Source organism: Ananas comosus, linkage group 23 (genome assembly GCF_001540865.1).
Source record: "Ananas comosus cultivar F153 linkage group 23, ASM154086v1, whole genome shotgun sequence".
NCBI lineage: Eukaryota > Viridiplantae > Streptophyta > Magnoliopsida > Poales > Bromeliaceae > Ananas > Ananas comosus.
Window position 1 is genome coordinate 355,585 of NC_033643.1, and position 19,552 is coordinate 375,136.

The window sequence follows — 19,552 nt, forward strand, 5'->3', positions numbered from 1 at the left end:
GTTTTATTAAGAGTTTGATTAGTTTTAAAGCATGGTTGGACCGCGAGGACGATATACAAGGTTTTAAGTGCCCGTCGATAGCGGCCGTATCCACCGTGCCGTACCGTACCAACAAGATACCGGCACGATACAGACCCAGTGCCGATAGCACAACTCAAAACCCCCTATTTTTTAAATTAGTAAATAATTTCATTAATAAAGTTCAAAAGATGTGATAAAAAGACATAATAAATAATTAGAATATTTTGTTGTTTAAAAAAATAAATATTTCATACTATTATATGTCGGCACTCGGCACAAAAGAATTTTTTTGACTGGCACGCATAGGCACGTACCGTGCCGTACCGTACCGGCAAGTTTTCGGCACAATTTCGTGCCATGGCACTTAAAATCCTTGACGATATATAATCTGGTACTGATCGATCGATGTATTTACACACTTAATTAAAAGCCAAAGACGCCCTCCATAAAAAAGGGAGGTTGCTTCGCTCCTTAAATTAAGCACGAGTTATATAATTAAATATCAGATTCTGGATAATGCAATCGACATTCCCAAATATTAAACTGTGTAAACAAATCATTTGCAACTTAAAATTAATATCTTTAGCTCTTTTTTCGCAGGATGATAATATTTTTGCCCAGTTCCTTGAACATTCGGAGCAATGGACTACATAATAAACCGCATGAATCAGAGAACATTCCTATGCATTAATTATATATACAGAAGAATAGCTAGAAAAAGAAAAAAAATTGTACTTACTAGAATATGTGATGATAATATTAAATAAGAAAGAACAGTAGATCGTGCGTGAGTTAACACTTTATGATTACGTGTCGGATGGTGCAGCAGCAACTCTAGTGATTTAGTTTTATGAAACTAAACTCCCTCCTCGTGATGGATTTATTAATTATCTATGCTCTTTGTTTCTTTGGTCGGTTGGGTCCGTGCCGGGCTCAACGAGTCATTTTAGCCTATTTTTAAGTAGGATATATATATATGTTGGTGCATGTCTCTGCAGGGTTATGGTCCGGATGATATTTCATTAACTTTGTCGCTCAAGCAAACGTGTGAATGTGTGATGTTGTTGGCTTTTCATGGAAATAATAATTGTTTGCTGTGAGTAATTTTTGTCCGGGACCAAACTAATAGATGGGACGGATCAAATCATTAATTCCATATTCCTAGTGTGTTTAATTAAAAATAATAGAAATTAGTTGGAACACACTAATTTATGTTGAGAAAGAAAAATCTTCATATTTATGATACATACACACACACACACAATTTATGTTGAGAAAGAAAAATCTTCATATTTATGATACATACACACACACACACACACACACACACACACACACACACACACACAGAGTCGATTGATCTTTTATTAACTCAGAGTTATACAAGTGAAAGTTAGTTTATACTAAAACTTTTTTTTCCAAGTCTGAATACAACTTGGAATTGAATAAGTTATGAAAAATGTGCTAGGCTAGATTCAGCCTACTTGCTATTTAATTTCTTTTTTAAAAAAACAAAAAGTGTCAGACTAAATTAAAAGTCAATAATTTTTCAATAAAAAAGAAACGAAAGAAAGAAAGAAAGCAAAGTTATAGTGTAGCTTTATAAAGCACTTACGGTGCATGTAGCTAGACCAGTTCCATGCAGCAGAAGCTTCAGCGGATCTAATGTTCCCAACGACCGCTATCAACCCCCAACGCATCCTAGCCGATGATCCTTGATTCGACGCTCTCAATCAACCAAAGACTAAATTAATAGGAACTGCACAAATAGCTTAAAATTTTAAGCCAATTGATTTTCTTAATTTCAAACCCCAAATTAAACAATTTCGCGACTACGTCCTATAAAACCAAATCAATAGCAACACCGTGCGCTCACGTTCACGACTGGACTATACTATAACTACATCTCTAGCTCACTAACCCTTTATAGAGAGAGAGAGAGAGAGAGAGAGAGAGAGAGAGAGCTAGTTCTCCATTGATCAATATACATTCCTATGAGGAAGCTGTGCCCTAATTTCGACAAAGAAGATGGGTTGGACACCGTCCTCGAAGTCCCCATCCCCGAGGAAATGTTCACCTCGGGCGGCGGTGGTGGCGGTGGCGGCGGCGGCGGAGGCAACAAATTCTGGCGCAAAAATGTGAGGACGTCCGTGCGGCCGGGCAGCCGCTCCACTTCGTCCTCCCTCGGCAGGGCCGCCGAGCTCCAGCTCATGCTTAGTGTCGTCGGCGCGCCGCTCGCTCTCCTTCCGGTCCCCGCCCATAAGAGTACCATAGCGAACTGCAACCCGAAGGACGGCCCTATAGTACGTTCAGAGTTCTTAAATATCGATCGTTCCGCGCGTATAACATAAAATGGTTAGGAACAAAAGTGATGAGATTGCTCATCGTATGATTCTTTTAATTATTACAGGAGGCATCTATGGCGAAGTACATAATACAGCAGTACGTAGCGGCGGTGGGCGGGGAGAAGGCGCTGGACGCGGCGAGCAGCATGTACGCGATGGGGAAGGTGCAGATGAGGTCGACGGGGATTAACGGCGACGGTCGTGGCAAGAAGGGAGGCGGGGGAGGAGAGGTGGGGGGGTTCGTGCTGTGGCAGAAGCGGCGGCGGCGGCGGCCGGAGCAGCTGATGTGGTGTCTGGAGCTGATGACGGTGTCCGGGTGCAAGATCAGCGCAGGGAGCGACGGCAGGGTCGCGTGGCGCCAGACGCCGTGGCAGCAGCCCCACGCCTCCCGCGGACCGCCACGCCCGCTCCGCCGATCCCTACAGGTCCTTTGTTAAACATTAATGCTTAATTTGCTAATTCTGTATAATATAATTTCTATATTTTTGTAACAATTTCGTGCCTAGAGCAAATGGCAAAGGACTTGGTGATTGGTATTCAAGACCCAAGTTTAAATTCTAGTTAATTCACATTTCCAGCTAAGTTTATTTCTAAATGAAATAAACGAAGCATGTAGCATGCTATCTATCTCTAAAAAAAAAATAATAATAAAATAATTTTGTGCTAGTAGTTCAAAAAGGTTATTTATTTTAGTGCGGTTCCCTGGCCGATCGAGCTATCTATATTAACTAAAATTTTAAATTATGTACAGAGAGATTAATTATTGTCTGGTCCTGGTCTGACGTTTTCGTAGAAAATTAATAATTAAGCTCAATCTCTAGTTCCCGTCTTGTATAATTCTTTTTTTAATAAATTTAAATATAGTGAGTCCATTTCTACATTCAATTTGTTATTATATAAATTACGAATTAAATTATGACTTGACATGGAGGAAAAGCGCTAAACGTGAGGCCATGTGCTAAGCGGACAAATTCACATGGCGATGGTGGTGGGTTGTTGTCACACCTATAGCTAACTAACGGGGCGTTCCTCACAAGGAGCATAACTACCGGTTCCCCCCNCTATGCGGTCTCACCTCACGCTCAGAACCAAACACAAACTACTAGCTAGATCACACACTTTGTCAACATGGTAGGATGAACAAAGTTTCACTTTAATTCGCACCAACCAAATCGGGCCACTCTAATTTAGCTTGATCTCGTTCTGCTTGTGCTGCTGCTGCTGCTGCTGATGTTATTAGTAATTTCAGAAGTATCGACATCACCGCTTAATTATTAATTAATCCTAAAGCCTGACTGAATTTGAGCGCAATCGATCATACCGACCAACGACAGGGTCTGGATCCCCGGCTGACCGCGAACCTGTTCGCCGACGGCGTTTGGGTGGGGGAGAAGGCGGTGGACGGGGAGGCGTGCTTCGCGCTGCGGGTCGACGCCGACCCCGCGGCGCTCCGCGCCCGCGGCAGCGGCGGCGTGGAGATCGTGCGGCACACGGCGTGGGGGTATTTCGGTCAAAAGACGGGCCTCCTCCTCCAGCTGGAGGACTCCCACCTCATCCGCGTCGACGGCGTCTACTGGGAGACCAACACCGAGTCCTTCCTCCGCGACTACCGCGCCGTCGACGGCGTCGGCGTCGCCCACGCGGGGCGCAGCCACGTGGCGCTCTTCCGCTTCGGCGACGACGGACGGTCCACGTCGCGCGTGGAGGAGACGTGGACGGTCGAGGAGGTCGAGTTCAACATCGTGGGCTTGTCGGACGACTGCTTCTTGGCCCCCGCGGATCTGCAGGACGACGTGGGGGATGATAAGGGAGGGAGGACACGTGGCGGGACGCAGGCCGCTAGTGCCAGGAACATCGGCCCCGCGCAGGTCGCCGCCGTTGATAGCGATCCGGCCGGAGGAGGAGGAGGCGGATGCAAACTAATTACTTATTAAAGCTGCGAACTTTTCACTTTTTCTTTTTTCATTTTTTTTTTTTGGTTGCTGTATAACCAACCAATGGCTTCGTGTAAATATGTATTCAGAAGTTTGCGCCCATGGAGAAAAAAATTGAGGTGGTTAATTATATTATATATAAGACACGTTGTGATCTCTCTTTTGAGATGAGTTATATTGCTGCAAAAAGCGTTTACGCGGAACGGTGCGGGGCCAATGTCGTCACAGAGCCGTGAGAAAGGCCAGGCCACGAGAGTCAACGCTAGTTAGTTCCCTATAGCCAGCTCCCCACGTACGGTCCAGCCCCCCCGGGTGGGATTTTTTTTTTTTCACAATACAATTTCATTTTTGTTCACAATACAATTTCATCGTCCATTCAAAATGAGATCAATGAAAAAGGATGAGAGAGAGAGAGAGAGAGAGAGAGAGAGACTTAATAAATTAGGACATAACACTGGAAGTAGCTAGGCCCTTTATTTAATTACTAGCTAGTGCATTTTTGGGCTGCAACACAGCAAACAGGGGGGGCCGGGAAGAAAACAAACCTGAACGTGGAAATTTAAACACACGTACTACACATGCTCGCTTCAAGCAGCTAACTAACACTCTTTTATTAACTATAGCTAGCAGACCCCTAGTACGTATCACACACACACACACACACTGCATGCACACGCGCCGCTTTCGTCACAAAACCAATGATCAGTAGAAGTCCAGATCTAGACCTGCATGCAGATATATGATCGACGGCATATGCATGATCGATCGATGATCAGGCAGATGAGATGTCGATGGCCTTGGACGTGGGCTGCTGCTTGTCCTGCTTGGGCACGGTGACGGTGAGGACGCCGTTCTCCATGGACGCCTTGGCCTCGTCCGTCTTGGCGTCCCGCGGGAGCCGGAACCGCCGCAGGAAGCTCCCGAAGCGGCGCTCCAGGCGGTGCCAGCTGCTGCCCTCGGCCTCCTTCTCCTTCAGCTTGTTGACGTCGTCGCCCTCCTCGTTCTCCTCCCGCTTCCTCTGCCCGCTTATCTGCAGCACGTTCCCGTCCTGCACCTCCACCTTCACCTCCTCCTTCCTCACCCCGGGCAGATCCGCCTTTATCACGTGCGCCTCCGCCGTCTCCTTCCAGTCCACGCGTGCACCGTACGACGTATCGTCCAGATCCCACAGGTCGAACGGGTCGAACAGGAATATCGGGTCGATCGACATTTATTTGAGTAATCTTAATGATAATAATTATATAATCAAATTACGTACATACGTCCGAATGGGCGTGCTTTACTTAATTGTATGTATATGGGCTGCGTTTCGTGATCAGGGAGGTGTTCGACATTTATAGGAGGGTGGAAACGGCACTGGGTGTAGACGTGAAACTTCGAGTGCTTTCTTTTTCATTTTTCTATTATTATTTCGTTTATATTTTTTCATTTTTTGAAAATAAAATGGAAGAGACGGGAAGGACACGTGCGCGGTGTGTGCGTGCTTCTACGAGCTTCCATAAGGCGCGCGGGAGAAAAAGAAAGAAGTACGATCCCTTAAATAAATTTGCTAATTAAAATCAGAAACGATTAGATACGTATAAGTTTAATTGCATTTACTTTTGAGTAAGAGGAACATGGGATTTGTGTTAAGAAGCGCTTGAATCAACCTAAAAAACTTGATCATGCGATGCATCAACTTGAATCCAACAAATAAATATGAATCAACAAATTAATTGTAGGATACTTAACAACAGATTGGAGGTGGGTGTGTGTACACACGTGTGAATGCATGCATGTGTGGATGCGTACGTGTGTGCCATAATTGAGAGGCCTAGGTGCTTCCTTGCATGCTTTGTTCGTTACTTATTAATGAAGATAAAAGCAAAGGTTTGCCTGTACCTACGTGTCCCAAAAAAGTACTGAAGAGAATCAATTATGATCAACGTTCAAAATGCACGACAAATTTGGTAAGCAAACTTAAAGGAGTGTAAAGAGAAGTTTTGGATAGAGGTAAACTTAAAAAGGAGAAAAGAACACTAATAAGTTTAGACGTAAAGCAACAAGGATTGCTAACCCACGTAAGTCAAATTATGGGATCGCCAAAATTGCTAGAATCGCTGAAGAACAAGCTGAGGCCTAACATTATGGGCCGGGGTCGCTGCAAAAAGAATTAAACTATATATTGGGACGCTGACATATCAAAAATAATCTCACATGAGAAAAAACAAAAAAGGAGAAAGAGAAAGAGTAGAGAATTAATTGAGAAGACTTAGTACATATCATCGGGCCCATACGTATTGGCTTTTCAAGTTTACGGGTCAAATATGTTTGAATAGGTGTGTCATATAGACGGGTCATGTGGGCTTAGACCACCAGTATCAGAGCCATGAGTTGGCAACCTGTTCCCATCGGGTGGTATCAAGTGATCCTGAATTACGCCTAACACCACGTTAGGTGGCATGAATGCCAACCAAGTTTCAACAAATAACAGTACTGATCTCAATAATGTTTTATTAGGGCAGATAAAGAAACTGTTTATGGTACTGAACAGTGTTGTTACCTTATTAGAGAGCTCAATGAAATTCCAAGACCACACCTGGGGATCGAGTAATAGATGTGTCGGCCGTAGAACCCGTCTTACATATTTTTCGATCCGTCACACCAATTTATAAATAGCAAGAGTGAAGGCATACTTGTAGTTCAACTCACAACCAATCGAAGGACCTGCTAACAAACATTAAGGTTCAGAGTCTTAATCCAACAATTTATTTAAGCGAAGTCAACAATTAGCTGCAACGAGCATGAATTAAATTAATGAATACATAAACAGTATTCAGATTACGGTGTGATGCTCGAAAGATCCTGTGATGGGCGAGGCTAGATTAACGGCGTAGAATAATACACAAAATATTCGTATACGTGACAAAACTCACAACATAGATTCACTGAAACATAACACTATAACGCGCGTACGTAGAACGTTCCGAACAGGGCCCACAGATAGCCAACAAAGACGCAACAATAACTATTTGGAGCCCATGAAGCGATTGTACAGTAAAGATACATGGTCCCATGTGTATACATGATTTGGCAGAGAAATAACTAACAACAATACCTGATATTATTATTGTTATTTTTATTGTTCGCACGTAGATAGTAAGATCATATCTATCTATATATATGGGGTGCAAAATGCCAACCTAACTAAACCTGTGAGTTGGGTGCGAGCAACGTGACGAGCACATGGTGGGCCGACCATCTCTCCCACGATCCACCCCATTCCAGCCCATCGCCAACCCATCCCCACCGATTTACACTACGCACACATTATTATTAAGTGGGAGAACGTGCACACCACTCAACCAACTCTTTCCCCCTCATGAAACCCTAACCCGATAACACAACATGCATGCATGCATGGCTTTGTCCTTCTCCACCAATTATTATTTATTATTATGCTAGCTCTCTTTTTCTTTTTGTTCTTTTTTTAAGCCCACTCCAGTACTATATTAATATATTAATATTCATAGCCGAGGTTTGACTTGGTCAACACGTATAGAGAAACACACTTACACCACTATATGTAAACCCGAAACTGTAGGGTCCGAATCCCAACAAAAGACGTAACACCGAATAAAAGCGAGGGGGTACGGCAAACAAGCCCTTGTTCCCCACAAAAGGCTTCGCGCTCAAGCAACCTCTTTTACACCCATATCGCTCTCACAGCTTTGCAAGCAAAAGATTACGAATAATATATATTAAATCCAAAACAGAAAAAAGCAAATAAAAAACACAAAAGTGGATGCATCATTTTCCAACGTAAAACTTACAAGAGGGGGGGAAGGAAAAGACCCAGAAATCACGCCCGAAAAGCACAGATTCCGTTTCGGGTATCAAGGAGAAAGAATCCAAGGACAAGAAAGAATTAATCGAAGCAATTTAAGCGGAACCAAATAATATATAACCAATAATAATTAAATACAAAATAATAATAATATCACTTGCTATTGAACTTCCATATTACAATACAGTTTGCTCCATACATAATACGACAAACCAACACCTTCTTTTTCACCCCCACAGTAGAAAACAGCAGGTGTTAGAGATAAACCAACACGGATATCATAATGCTTCTTATTAATAAAAATCACTTTTGCAAGAAAAGGGCTCGCTTAAGAGAGAGAGAGCGAGAGAAATAGAGAGAGAGAGAGAGAGAGAGAGAGTTCGGTGGCGCCTTGGTGAGTTACCGCGGGCGGATCTTATTGCACAAAAATAAAAAACACAAACCAAGGCCTAATTCTTTCTCCAAAACGTTACTTATTCTCTCCGCCCAAAACCTTTCCAACTTTTCCGTTTTCCCAAGCTGTTTGACCACCCCCCCCTTTTTTTTTTTTGCATTTTGGCCTTCGAACATTTCCGTCTTTTCCCCAGAAAAGAGAAAAAAACCAACACCAAATACTCCCTCTGCTCCAATCCGACCAAAAAAAAAAAGGATATACCTACTACTAATGCTTCTATTAGTAATGCTACTTCTACCTAAACTAACAATTAAAAGGGTTAGTAGAGAGAGAGAGAGAGAAAGGGGATGCAGGGAAAAGGTTAATAAGTCCACTCCTGAGGAAGATGAAGCTCATGGGTTGTAACAGTGGAGGGGGGTTGGGGCCGGAGATAGTTGTTGCTGCGCTTCTGATGCGGGAGCATGGAGTTGCTTCGACCAATTAGAACATCTGAATAACAAGCAGCGAAAAAAATAAAAAAGTTAATATAATCAAGCATTAAAAATAGATGGAGAACGTAAAAAAACTGGAGATTAATCAAGTACCATGGTCGAGAACGAAGCCACCGGGGTAACGCGGTTGCGTTCCCAACTCATCCGGGTTTAAGTTCAACGCTTGGATCACTCTAATCGGGAGAAGCACGGTGGAACAAGCTACAATTACCCAAAAATAAATAATTAGAAACACAAGTACTATACATCGCCCAGTAATAATAATAATAATAAAATATGAGAAACCACACTAGTTAATTCTTCTTGTGCTTATAAAAAAAAAAAATCTAATCTAAATCTGGGGGTAAAAGAAAAAAAGGCTTTTTCCGGGGATCGGCGGGAGCTCCTGGGCGCCGGGGCAGGAAGACGCCGGTTCCCGCGCTCTCGCGTTTCGCGCCGGCGCCGGCGAGGAATATGGCGCGCATCCCCGACCCCTGCGGCGGCGGAGGCGGCGGCGGCGCCGCGGGAGGCGGCGGCGGAGGCTTCTGGAGCGGCGGCCACGCCGAGGGGGATAACCCTAGCGGAGGACTAGAACGCTCCTCCCCGTACCCTCCGCCGCAGGACCGCACCCTGCTATTATGCGACCTCCCCCACGCCGCCGCAGAAGCCGCATACTGCTGCTGCTGCTGCTTCAAAATCTGCTGTTGCCTTAGCTGATAAAACTATCACCAACAAAAATTAAAAATTGAAAAAAAAAAAAAAGAAAAGAAAGAAACCATGCTGTTATATTTAAAAAATTCGAGCACTAAAATGCGAAAGTGGAGAGGACTGGGAACTTACCTGAGCTGCTTGTAATTGGCGGCGAGCGAGCACCGGATCTGGGAAAAAGCTCTTCGGAGGAGCCGAAGTCGGCGCCGGAGAAGGTTTCGTCGCCGACTCCAGCGCACCGAAGCCGTAGAAGGTACGCTGCTTCTGTAGGGTTTCGTGGTTTTCCATAGTAGTTTTATATAGCAAATCCCAGGGCTCGTCGTTGCTCTTCTCCAGCGGAGAAGTCGGCGGCGAGATCTGAGAGGTCCCGTTAGGGCTCTCGTTCCCCGGCGCCGACATCAGCCCCACGCCGCAGAGCGTGGACTGTGGCGACCCCGATATCACCTAAAAAATTTGAGAAAAATTAAGAACGAAGACCCTAGATCCGACGATTTGGAAACCTCCGAATCCGAGGAGGGAGTGGAGCCGCACCTTAGGGTTTTGAGCGGCGAGGGTGGAGAGCCCCGTGTTCTCTTCGTCGTCGTCGTCGAGGAGGAAGGAGTGGGTCATCCGGCGGGTCAGCCCGGCGAGGTAGTCCTCCTCGTCGCTCTCCGTCTCCGCCGCCGAGTCGGCGGGCGAGTCCGAGGCCGATCCGAGCCCGCTCGCGAAGCTCGACTCGTGAGAGCCGAACCCGCACACCCGACGCCTCTTCTCGTCGAGGAAGAAGTCGTCCTCGAGTAGCTCCGACGGGAGCCACAGCCCGGCGTCTCCCGCGAGCTCCTTCGCCATGGCCGAAGCTGGAAAGTGGGAGAGGTGGGTTTCGCGGGATGAGGAAGCGGTAATAATGGCGCCGCGCTCACTCCGGGAGTATGATTTCTCTGTCCCTGATTAGATTATTCTCCTCCTCCTCCTCCTCCTTCTTCTTCTTCCTCTTCTCCTACTCCGCTGTGGTGTCTTTCCCACTCTCTCCCTTTGGGTTCCTCCTCTACTCTCTTTCTCCCACTAATTTTTCTTGCTACGAGAGAGAGAGAAAAATAGAGGGGAGGGGAGGAGAGAGAAAGAAGAGAGAGAAAGGGAGGGGTGAAGGCGCAGAGAGGTTTAAAGAAGGGAATGTCGAGGGAGGAGAACAAAGGAGGAGCAGAGGAGTTATAACAAGCGGCCGCTCTCTCGGTTATAAGAGAACGGGGATGTGGAAGTGAATTAAAATATTATAAAATATTTTATAAAACTTTTACTTACAATATATAATAAATATACTTTTATAAAATCAACTCCAATATCTTTTTAAATTGCATTTAAGTCTCCATAATTTACCGTGGTCCTTTAAAACTACCAAAGAATCGTCCATATTAGTCCTAGTTTTTACTTTTTATCCTAGTTAACATAATGTGAGGTACTATGCCCTTTCAACTCTAGTTTTTTCTTCTTTTCTTTTTACTTTCGCAAAAAATCTCTTCCATAGTAGTTCCTTAAAAAAAAAAAAATTACTTTCTCGTCCCTATTAGTCATAAATTTTTTTTATTAAAAGATATTTGTAGAGTAAACATTGAGCCAAAATATTGTTAAGTATAACCTGACTAATTAATATGCACAATTCGAACTAGATAAAAAGCTTTCATGGATTATTTTTTAAAAATTATTTAATATTACTGGCTTATTATATGCAAAGCAAAAGTTTCGGAAATCAGTGGCTAAAATAGACAAAAGAGGAGCAGAGCCCAGAGGAAAAGACACACGGTTGCACGTTTGGCCCTCTCACTCACCAAGCATCTACTGTTTTGACAGAAACACCCCTTGGCTCCCAACTTTTACATTTCCTACCGAGAGGGCTTTTTCGTAATTTTGGCAAACTGGTTTTTTTAACTATAATAATTTTAAAAAATATGAATAATTATCCGTATACCTTCGTACATTTGAAAATATCCAATCTATCCCTTTTTTTTTTCTTTGTAAAATACCCCTTATATATTCTACCGTTATTGCAAAATATCTCGGCAATTATTTTCTGTTAAATTAATTTGGGTTAAACGTGAGTTAAACATTTACCACAGTAAAAAAAAATTTAAAATATCAATTTTGTCCTTAACTTAAGGGCAAATAAAAAATATTGGTAACGGTAGAGGGGTTTATTGAAAAAGATTAGAAGTCAAAATAGTTTTTGTACCCCTAACTTTAATGACAAATAAGAAAGTCAGCGATGGTAGAAGGGTATATTTGAAATGGCAAAATAGTAATTTTATGGAGATAATATAGTTCATTAACAGATTTTAACTCTATGGGTATATTAGAAATAGATTGTAATGTAGAAAAGTTATTTTCAATATTAGTCTTCTAAAAAAGATAAAGGGCTTTTTTTGCAAATAGCCCCTTTACAAATTTTTTTTTTAAAATTGGCCCTGTCAAAAATTTATTTGCAAAAATGGCCCTGGCCTCGCCACGCAAGCGCCACGTCAGTCGCCACGTGTTCGGGGACTGGGCATTCATGTATGTTATAGATTATAGATATATGGATGTTGCATTGTGTGTGTCTCTTCTGACAAAATTTTATGTTATTTTGGGCTTTTTTTGCATGATTGCCCCGTGTCTATATATATTTTTTTTAAATTGGCACTGTCGAAAATTTATTTGTATAAATGGCCGACGGTGCAACGCATTCGCTACGTCAGTGCCACTCGGACGAGGCTTTGCCAGATGGTTAAGTTGAACACGGTGAATGGTTCACCGTGTTCAATTCAACATAGCTCGGCTCGCTCTGTTTGTATTGGGCGACGGTGGACGTTTCACCGTGTCCAATACACCAATTTTGTATTGAACACGGTGAATGGTTCACCGTGTTAAACTTAAACACCTCGGCTCGCCCTGCCCGCGTGGCGCTGACGTGGCGTTGGCGTGGCAGGGGCAGGGCCATTTTTGCAAATAATTTTTGGACGGGACTATTTTTGCAAATAAAATTTGTCAGAGGGCTATTTGCAAAAAAAGCCCAAAGATAAATCGTAAAATAAAAAATATTTTAGAAATATATAAATAATTGTCCCTAAAAATTATGTATAGAAAGTTTCTTCTGTCCACTCCAATAAATATTCCTGTAGCTTAAACTAAAATATATCCCTCCTTAATTTTTTTACTTGAATAAGTTATTTGTTGGTATTATAGTTAAATAAGTTGGCTTCACGGTTAGTTGACCAAATTGTGGAAGATGGGGGAACCATCCAAATCGTCAGGGTGGTTTGGATATAATTGATTAAAATATGTATATGTTAATTAGCTGGTAATAGTTATCAAAACTTGTCGTGCATGTAATTAAGGATAAGAAATTTCATGCAACTTATCTAGACTTATAGAAAATCATTCAACAGAAGGAGATAAAAAAAATGTGTCAATTAAGTAGGATTGAATCATGATTAATAAGAGTAACAAGTTTATTGTTTCTACCACGATAAGTATCTGAGTCCTTGGTGCAGCGAAGAAGGAAAGCAAAAAAAAAACATGATTATTTTGGATAAAAAAGGATAAAGTGAAAGAAGCTTTTCTTAGCTGTTATCCAAATTATTCACGCACAACTTCATATTCTCAAGATATTCATAAATCATACACACTTATCATTTTCATATATATATAAAGAAAAAGAAGTTAAATTTCGTTTTTAGAAACATATATAATACCTCAACATGCTTGTACTTTTAGCCTTCGAATCTGTCTTGAGATCAATGTAATATTATATTACAGAATATAAATTCATAAACTAATGTCTAGAAAAATTTTAATCATATTTTAAAAATATTATTTAGCTGGATTGAGATTTTAGAATGTCTTGCTATATAATACTCGCCATATATATTTCAATATCTGATTTTCAATATTTGTTTATGTTGTATATTATACAGTAAATTTGGAAAGATATATATGTATATAAGCACAAAGAAATTACTGGTTATTAATGAAAATTTTATGCAATTTTACACTACTAAATATTATTATTGTTTTCCCGTGCTTACTTATGCTAAAAAAAATTATATATCAGGATTTGAGTAATTATTAATATTTTAAAACGTATTTATGATTTTATGATTATTATTATTATTATAAAATGACTAAAATTCCTGAAACACTATCTCAACGAAGGGGGGTTGGGTCATTATATATTCACACGTCAAAAAGGGTTTCACCGCATTACCCCAATTAAGACGGTAAGAATACCACCGCCGAGTTACCGCTCGTAACGGACACTGCCCTATGCGCCCGGTCTAATAACCTCTCACCGAAAAGTTACCGCCACGAAAACTCTCCATTTCCGCAGCCACCGGTCCACCGCAACGCAAAATGTAAGGTTACTTTCGTACTCAAGCTGTGTGCGGTATCCTCACCGCGCATCACTCCACGTCACCGCGCGGAAATATCAGGAATCTCGGGTTCGTGTGGTGACGTGGCGGTGGCGGAGATTCTCGCGGGGGTAACCGTCGCCCGTTACTCTCCCGCTTCCGCCTTCAGGTGGAGAACTGGAGAACGAACGACGAGCCCACGACACACAATTTTTAAACCACCAGACCCCCCACCCCACACTTCCGTCACCGTTAACTCTAACGGCCGTTTCGTAACGGCGCTGCTCGAAATTAACGTTCCCGCCAACGCCACTTAAGTACGACGCGAAGTTAGGGAGTGGGGGATAATTAAAAGGAAAAACTAAAAACTAAAAACTAAAAACTAAAAAGGAAAGGGCAAACCGGGCGTGGGCCCCACTTTCCCTGTTCGCGGACGCAACTCCGCTAATTTATATCGGGTTAAATTTCCCCGGACGCCCCCCCTCCTCAAAGAAAACACGAAAATTGTTTTGCATTCGCTGATGCTATGTTTTTACCGTAAAAAGGAAAAAGGAGGGGAGAGGGGGGGGTGGTGCAGTGAAAAAAAGCTATTGCTCCCTCCCGTAAAGCAAAAATCCCACACACTGCTCTTGGAATATGATAAAATTAATATTTTGATCAAATAAATGCGATTTAAAAAAATCATTTTATGATTTTATTTTTATATATATGTATAGATATTATTATTATTATTATTATTATTATTATAAACACCAAAAGGGGCAAGGGACAAGTTCAATTTATTTTGAATTCAAAAATTTAAATTTGGAGCCGCGGAATTTTGTCCTAGTGGTGGGGGGAGCTGGGGATGAAAACGTGGGGACGTGCTTATTTCCTGACGAAAAGGACGGCACAAGAGAAACGAAAATAGAAAATTTATATGTGTGGCAAAATTAAAAGCCTGTAAAAAGTGTAAACTGCGGTGCTGGGGAAACGGATGAACGTTGGAGGAGGGGAAACGCGTTTCGCGGAAGAGGGCCGGGCCCCTCTTTGCGGGCCGGGTTGCACGAAAAACAGCGTTAGTGGCCCAGCTGTTGCTGGGCTTTTTTCTCCGTACACCGAGACGACGTGAAGAGTCTAATCTACTGTCGCGGGCGCACGCCGGGCATTCCGACTCTGGATGACGCGGAGCAATCTTACTGGGTGGTCTACGGATGACGTGGTACAACGATGCAGGATGCAGTATACGAGTTCCTACACCAATTGTTTTTTTAATTATATTTTTGGGGTGTTTCCCGCCGAAAGAGGGAAACGAGGGAGGGGGCCCCCCAATGGGTCGCTGTCACAGCTCCGTCCTCGCACAAGCACTTTTTGAAATTTGAATTTTTTTTAAGTTTTTTTGGGAGCCCGTTTCAATTTGAATTTTGAAATTCCTCTTTAAAAATAGGAGCTATTTTGGAAACAGCATAAACGGAGTGTTAAATGCTTGCGAATTACAAAAAAAAAAGTTATAACTGTTACTACGGTTATGATTTTAAGTTTTTCTTTTTACTTTACTCTTATTACTGAAAAAAGCACAGCACTTCATACTTTCCAATAGGGTACTTTTGAAACGGATATGGAAACTTTGAATTGCTGCATTTATTTTGTGCCACCGAACCACAGCAACAAAAAAAAATAAATAAAAAAATAAAAAAAATCTTGTTTTTTTAAAAAAATCACACCAGAAATGAATCTAGCAAAAAAATAGAACTTAAGAAGACATTAATGAAAATAGTGAAGTTGAGAAACATAACTATTTTCTTTTTTCTTTTTTTTTTTTTGATAAAAGAGTAGCATATTATCTGCTTCGTTCTAGATGAGGCAAAGGGGGTTTTATAAATAAAAAAAAAAAACATATCAGCTTATATAAATATATAATTTAAAAAGTTAGACAACTTGCTAAGGAATTGTTTGATTTCCAAAAAAATCTTTGAAAACAACTAATCTGTGAAAAATATGTAAAACAACTAAGGAAGTATTAATTAGAAAAAAAATCCAGATTCTGTAGAAAAACAATATTTTTATTTTTAAATGTTTTATTAAAAAAAATAAAAATGGTAAAAAATTTATTTTGCTTATGTATCCAAATAATAGTTTTATGTATTTTGTTTCCAGAATCTAAACAACCCATAATTACCAGTGTTTTAAAAAATTAGGTTTGCACCAACTTGCCCAATCAATCGGACTGCGACCGGGTCCTTAAGCCGGTTTGATTTGATCCATAAAATCGAAAATATTTAAAATTCTTATTGATCTATCTGAAATGACGGTTCAACTAGTAAACTAGCCTACCGACCGTCCCTAGAGCAAGTGGTAAAAGATTTGGTGGTTGGTATTCGAGACCCAAGTTCGAATCCTAGTTGATTCACATTTCTAGTTAAGTTTATTTCTGAATGAAATAAAAGAAACAGATAGCGAGCTATCTGCCTCTCTCAAAAAAAAATAAAAAAAGAAAAACCTAGTAAACTAACCTCATTTTAATTGGACTGATGATTTGATTAGTTCAGTTTAATTTTTTTCAAAAAATTATAAATATATTTTATTTAATTTATTTATAATATTATTTTGATTTTGCTGGTTTGATCGGTCGAACCACAAATTTGATCAGTTAAATTAAAGAGACCTATCAATTTTTCTTTTTTCTTTTTTCTTTTTTCTTTTTTGGGTTTGTGCAATCGATTTCAAATTTTAAAATATAAGAAATTGTCCTGCATGGTGCATTTTCAATGTACAACAACAAAAAAGCGCCGTCCCAAAAATTTGAACAAAGGAGGCGCCAAAATTGTAAGGGAATTTTGGGAGGGCGTAGTAGAGCTGTACAGTTACACCAGTAATTGCGTTGCACCTCTGGATACAACACACAACCGACGCGTACGATGCGGTGGATCGCGCTAGTATCTGATCGTACGGCCGTTATACCTCGCCCCATACGACATGATGTGATGCGATCTTTTTCCAAACCGACGACGCTGATTTGATTGGACGACCCTGTTATCTGATCCGCGACGGACATGTTTTGCTCCCGTGGGTGGGAGATTGTTGTTTCCAATTCGAAATGAAATATACAAAAAAAACAAATTATTATTATTTTTTATTTTACGGATTTTGAAAAAAAAAATGGAGTCTTGATTTTTCGTTGTTTTTAATAAAAACGAAAACTCAAACTATAAAAAAAAAATTATTTTTTTTTATCAAAATAAATATGTGTGAATTTTTTTTCTTTCAAACTAAATAAATCTAAATTGTTTTTATATAAAAAAATTATTTTTTTTATGGATTTACTATTTAGGTAAAAATTGTGTGGTGTGGTGCGGTGCGGGTCCTATTGGTCGCTGCGACCCGCGATGGGCGGCGCGCGGTAAGGGAAACGGGTTCGAATTTCGGTGCGGGTCCCACCCGCACATGGGAGATCGTAGTAGCACTCGTTCCATGCACCGGGTTCGCCGGGCTTTTCGTGGGCCGTCTAAGTGGGCCCAGCCCTCGGATCACTAGAACCTCGTTCGGACGGTGGGGATTCGAAGAAAATATTGATGGAGGGTGGATGATTTGTACGGTCCACAGCTGAGGTCAGTGAACATGGTTCGTGTAGTAATTTCACCGGTGACAGCTGTAGCTACTTAGGAGGATATGAAAAGGTAGAAATATTTAGGATCGAAAAGGACTACGTAGAGTTGTTGCCCTACACGGCTAAATGCTAATAATAATAATAATAATAATAATAATAATGGTGTACTACTCGGATGGGCCTTTTAGTTTCATATAATTATAAATATAATATATTTAAAAATATAATAATAATTATTACATATATTTTATAATATATTTAAAATATAATAATTATTATTATATATATTTTATTTAGTTGGTATTATTAAAAGTACTGTAATTATAGATAATCATTTTAATTGTATTAAGTCTATTTATAAAATTTTATTATTTTATATGTTGGACATGGAGGCTATCCTTTATATAGGAAAAAAAATATTTTTTTGTGAAAAGTAATTATAAGGAGGTAAGCTTTTTTTATTTTATTTACGACTACCTTCTCCAATTGATACAATTGAGCTCTCTCGTACAGTTAAAATCAAGTACATCAAATCAAACTAAGTACTGAATTTGGATCTGTATTTATTTATTACTGTAATGCAATCAAACAACCTCTTAATTTTGTGTCACCTGTTTATAATATATGGACGCTATAATGGGAGAAGTTTTTGTTTTGTAGCCCATATATGTTAATTCCATGCATCAAGTTGTTATTTGATTTTTTTTGGGTGCTTAAATGTTATTGAAGCGCAAACCAAACAGTGAAAATTTCTATACTCAATATTGTTAATGAAGAGTATTAAAATATATAGCCTTGTAACGAAATATCACCTAGGACATGGGAAAATATACATATACTTTGGGCGTATTAAAAATGTATAAAGATAGTATTTTGGTGACCAATGAAAAGTAGTGTATGAAAGTGGCCGAAGATGGCTATCTTTTGAACCCTTGAGTAGTTGAGTGATCCTTAAGTTTGCTAAAATTTGTAGCTCATCTTTTTTCTCCTAGATTTTCTTTATTATCTCCAAGCAAATTAAATAACTTGTGTGGTCGAAAAGAAGCCAACATTGTACAGAAAAGCCAATATGTGATCATCAATCTCAATATATACATATATATCTATATATCAGGTGGAGCCACAAACTCATTGGAGGATTTGGAGGGGCCTACCATGTTCTCTTTGCTTCTCTTTATATTGCTCATATCCTAAGCATTAGGTTGGAATTTTTATTGACCAATATAGCATCCTCCTTCAGCTGTTCTTATCCACTTTTGGCTTTACAAGCTGTGGGGGTGTTGCAGGGGTGGGGGTGTGAGGTGTTTTGATGTTCTCATATCACTGTACATGCATGGTTGCCCAGGTCAAAATGTAGGTAATACATAGTTTGATTAGATTTTTGTTCAATGGTCCATCTACGTTGTACGCGGCATGGGGTCCATCCAATTTAGGGAGATCTGTGATTCGGAGATCGATCATCTTATTTTTCGGCTTGTTTTTCACTTTAATATATATGTCGTGTTAGGACTCGTATGAATCTAACCGTGCTCGTATAATTAATGTTCGATTGGTTTAGAGCTTTTGCAGGAATAATTTTTCAGAGGAGGTAGAATTAAGTTTAAAACTATATTTTTTGATTTTAGAGGGTTTGATCAAAAGCTCAATCAACATCCTATCAATAGAATATCTTACTTTACTGTTTGTTAAGCACCGTATTGCTACTTCGTATAGCCATTAGATTAGTTTATTTCGAAAGCCAAACTAGCTAATTACTATTAACTTCTTCAAAAACCAATCCAACACTCCCCTCCTCTAGATCTCTCTCTCTCTCTCTCTCTCTCTCTCTCTCTTCTTTGGACATGCAACAACTTCCACTAGCTAAGACATGAAGCATCAGTTGCGGCATTTCTGGCACGTTCATATGTCTC

General features: G+C 40.5%; 3 protein-coding genes across 4 annotated transcripts; 1 reads left to right on the plus strand and 2 right to left on the minus strand.

Moving 5' to 3' along the window:
• Positions 1,703-4,439, plus strand: LOC109727967. The gene is made up of 3 exons (XM_020258212.1): positions 1,703-2,324; positions 2,432-2,791; positions 3,701-4,439. The coding sequence occupies exons 1-3, from the start codon at positions 2,016-2,018 to the stop codon at positions 4,298-4,300; spliced, it is 1,269 nt and encodes a 422-aa protein (XP_020113801.1). The 5' UTR covers positions 1,703-2,015; the 3' UTR covers positions 4,301-4,439.
• On the minus strand, positions 4,734-6,975 carry LOC109727969 (16.9 kDa class I heat shock protein 2-like). The gene is made up of 2 exons (XM_020258215.1): positions 6,843-6,975; positions 4,734-6,440 (listed from the first exon to the last, which is right to left on the minus strand). Exon 2 carries the CDS (start codon positions 5,508-5,510, stop codon positions 5,073-5,075), a length of 438 nt encoding a protein of 145 aa, XP_020113804.1. The 5' UTR covers positions 5,511-6,440; positions 6,843-6,975; the 3' UTR covers positions 4,734-5,072.
• Positions 8,221-10,911, minus strand: LOC109727968 (myb-related transcription factor, partner of profilin). 2 transcript variants are annotated; one of them, XM_020258214.1, is made up of 5 exons: positions 10,230-10,911; positions 9,831-10,142; positions 9,367-9,703; positions 9,105-9,212; positions 8,221-9,009 (listed from the first exon to the last, which is right to left on the minus strand). In XM_020258214.1, exons 1-5 carry the CDS (start codon positions 10,524-10,526, stop codon positions 8,882-8,884), a joined length of 1,182 nt encoding a protein of 393 aa, XP_020113803.1. In that variant the 5' UTR covers positions 10,527-10,911; the 3' UTR covers positions 8,221-8,881. The 2 variants fall into 2 exon arrangements, with proteins under 2 accessions (XP_020113803.1, XP_020113802.1); XM_020258213.1 differs by having other exon boundaries at positions 9,367-9,712; positions 10,230-10,910.

Excerpts from the sequence above, each read along its gene's own strand:
- LOC109727967 (XM_020258212.1), top strand. The coding sequence starts at position 2,016 with ATGAGGAAGCTGTGCCCTAATTTCGACAAAGAAGATGGGTTGGACACC. Across the intron at positions 2,325-2,431 it reads ACCCGAAGGACGGCCCTATA|GAGGCATCTATGGCGAAGTA; the intron begins GTACGTTCAGAG and ends TAATTATTACAG. Across the intron at positions 2,792-3,700 it reads CGCTCCGCCGATCCCTACAG|GGTCTGGATCCCCGGCTGAC; the intron begins GTCCTTTGTTAA and ends GACCAACGACAG.
- LOC109727969 (XM_020258215.1), bottom strand. The coding sequence starts at position 5,510 with ATGTCGATCGACCCGATATTCCTGTTCGACCCGTTCGACCTGTGGGAT.
- LOC109727968 (XM_020258213.1), bottom strand. The coding sequence starts at position 10,526 with ATGGCGAAGGAGCTCGCGGGAGACGCCGGGCTGTGGCTCCCGTCGGAG. Across the intron at positions 10,143-10,229 it reads TCGCCGCTCAAAACCCTAAG|GTGATATCGGGGTCGCCACA; the intron begins GTGCGGCTCCAC and ends CAAATTTTTTAG. Across the intron at positions 9,713-9,830 it reads GCCAATTACAAGCAGCTCAG|TTTTATCAGCTAAGGCAACA; the intron begins GTAAGTTCCCAG and ends TGTTGGTGATAG.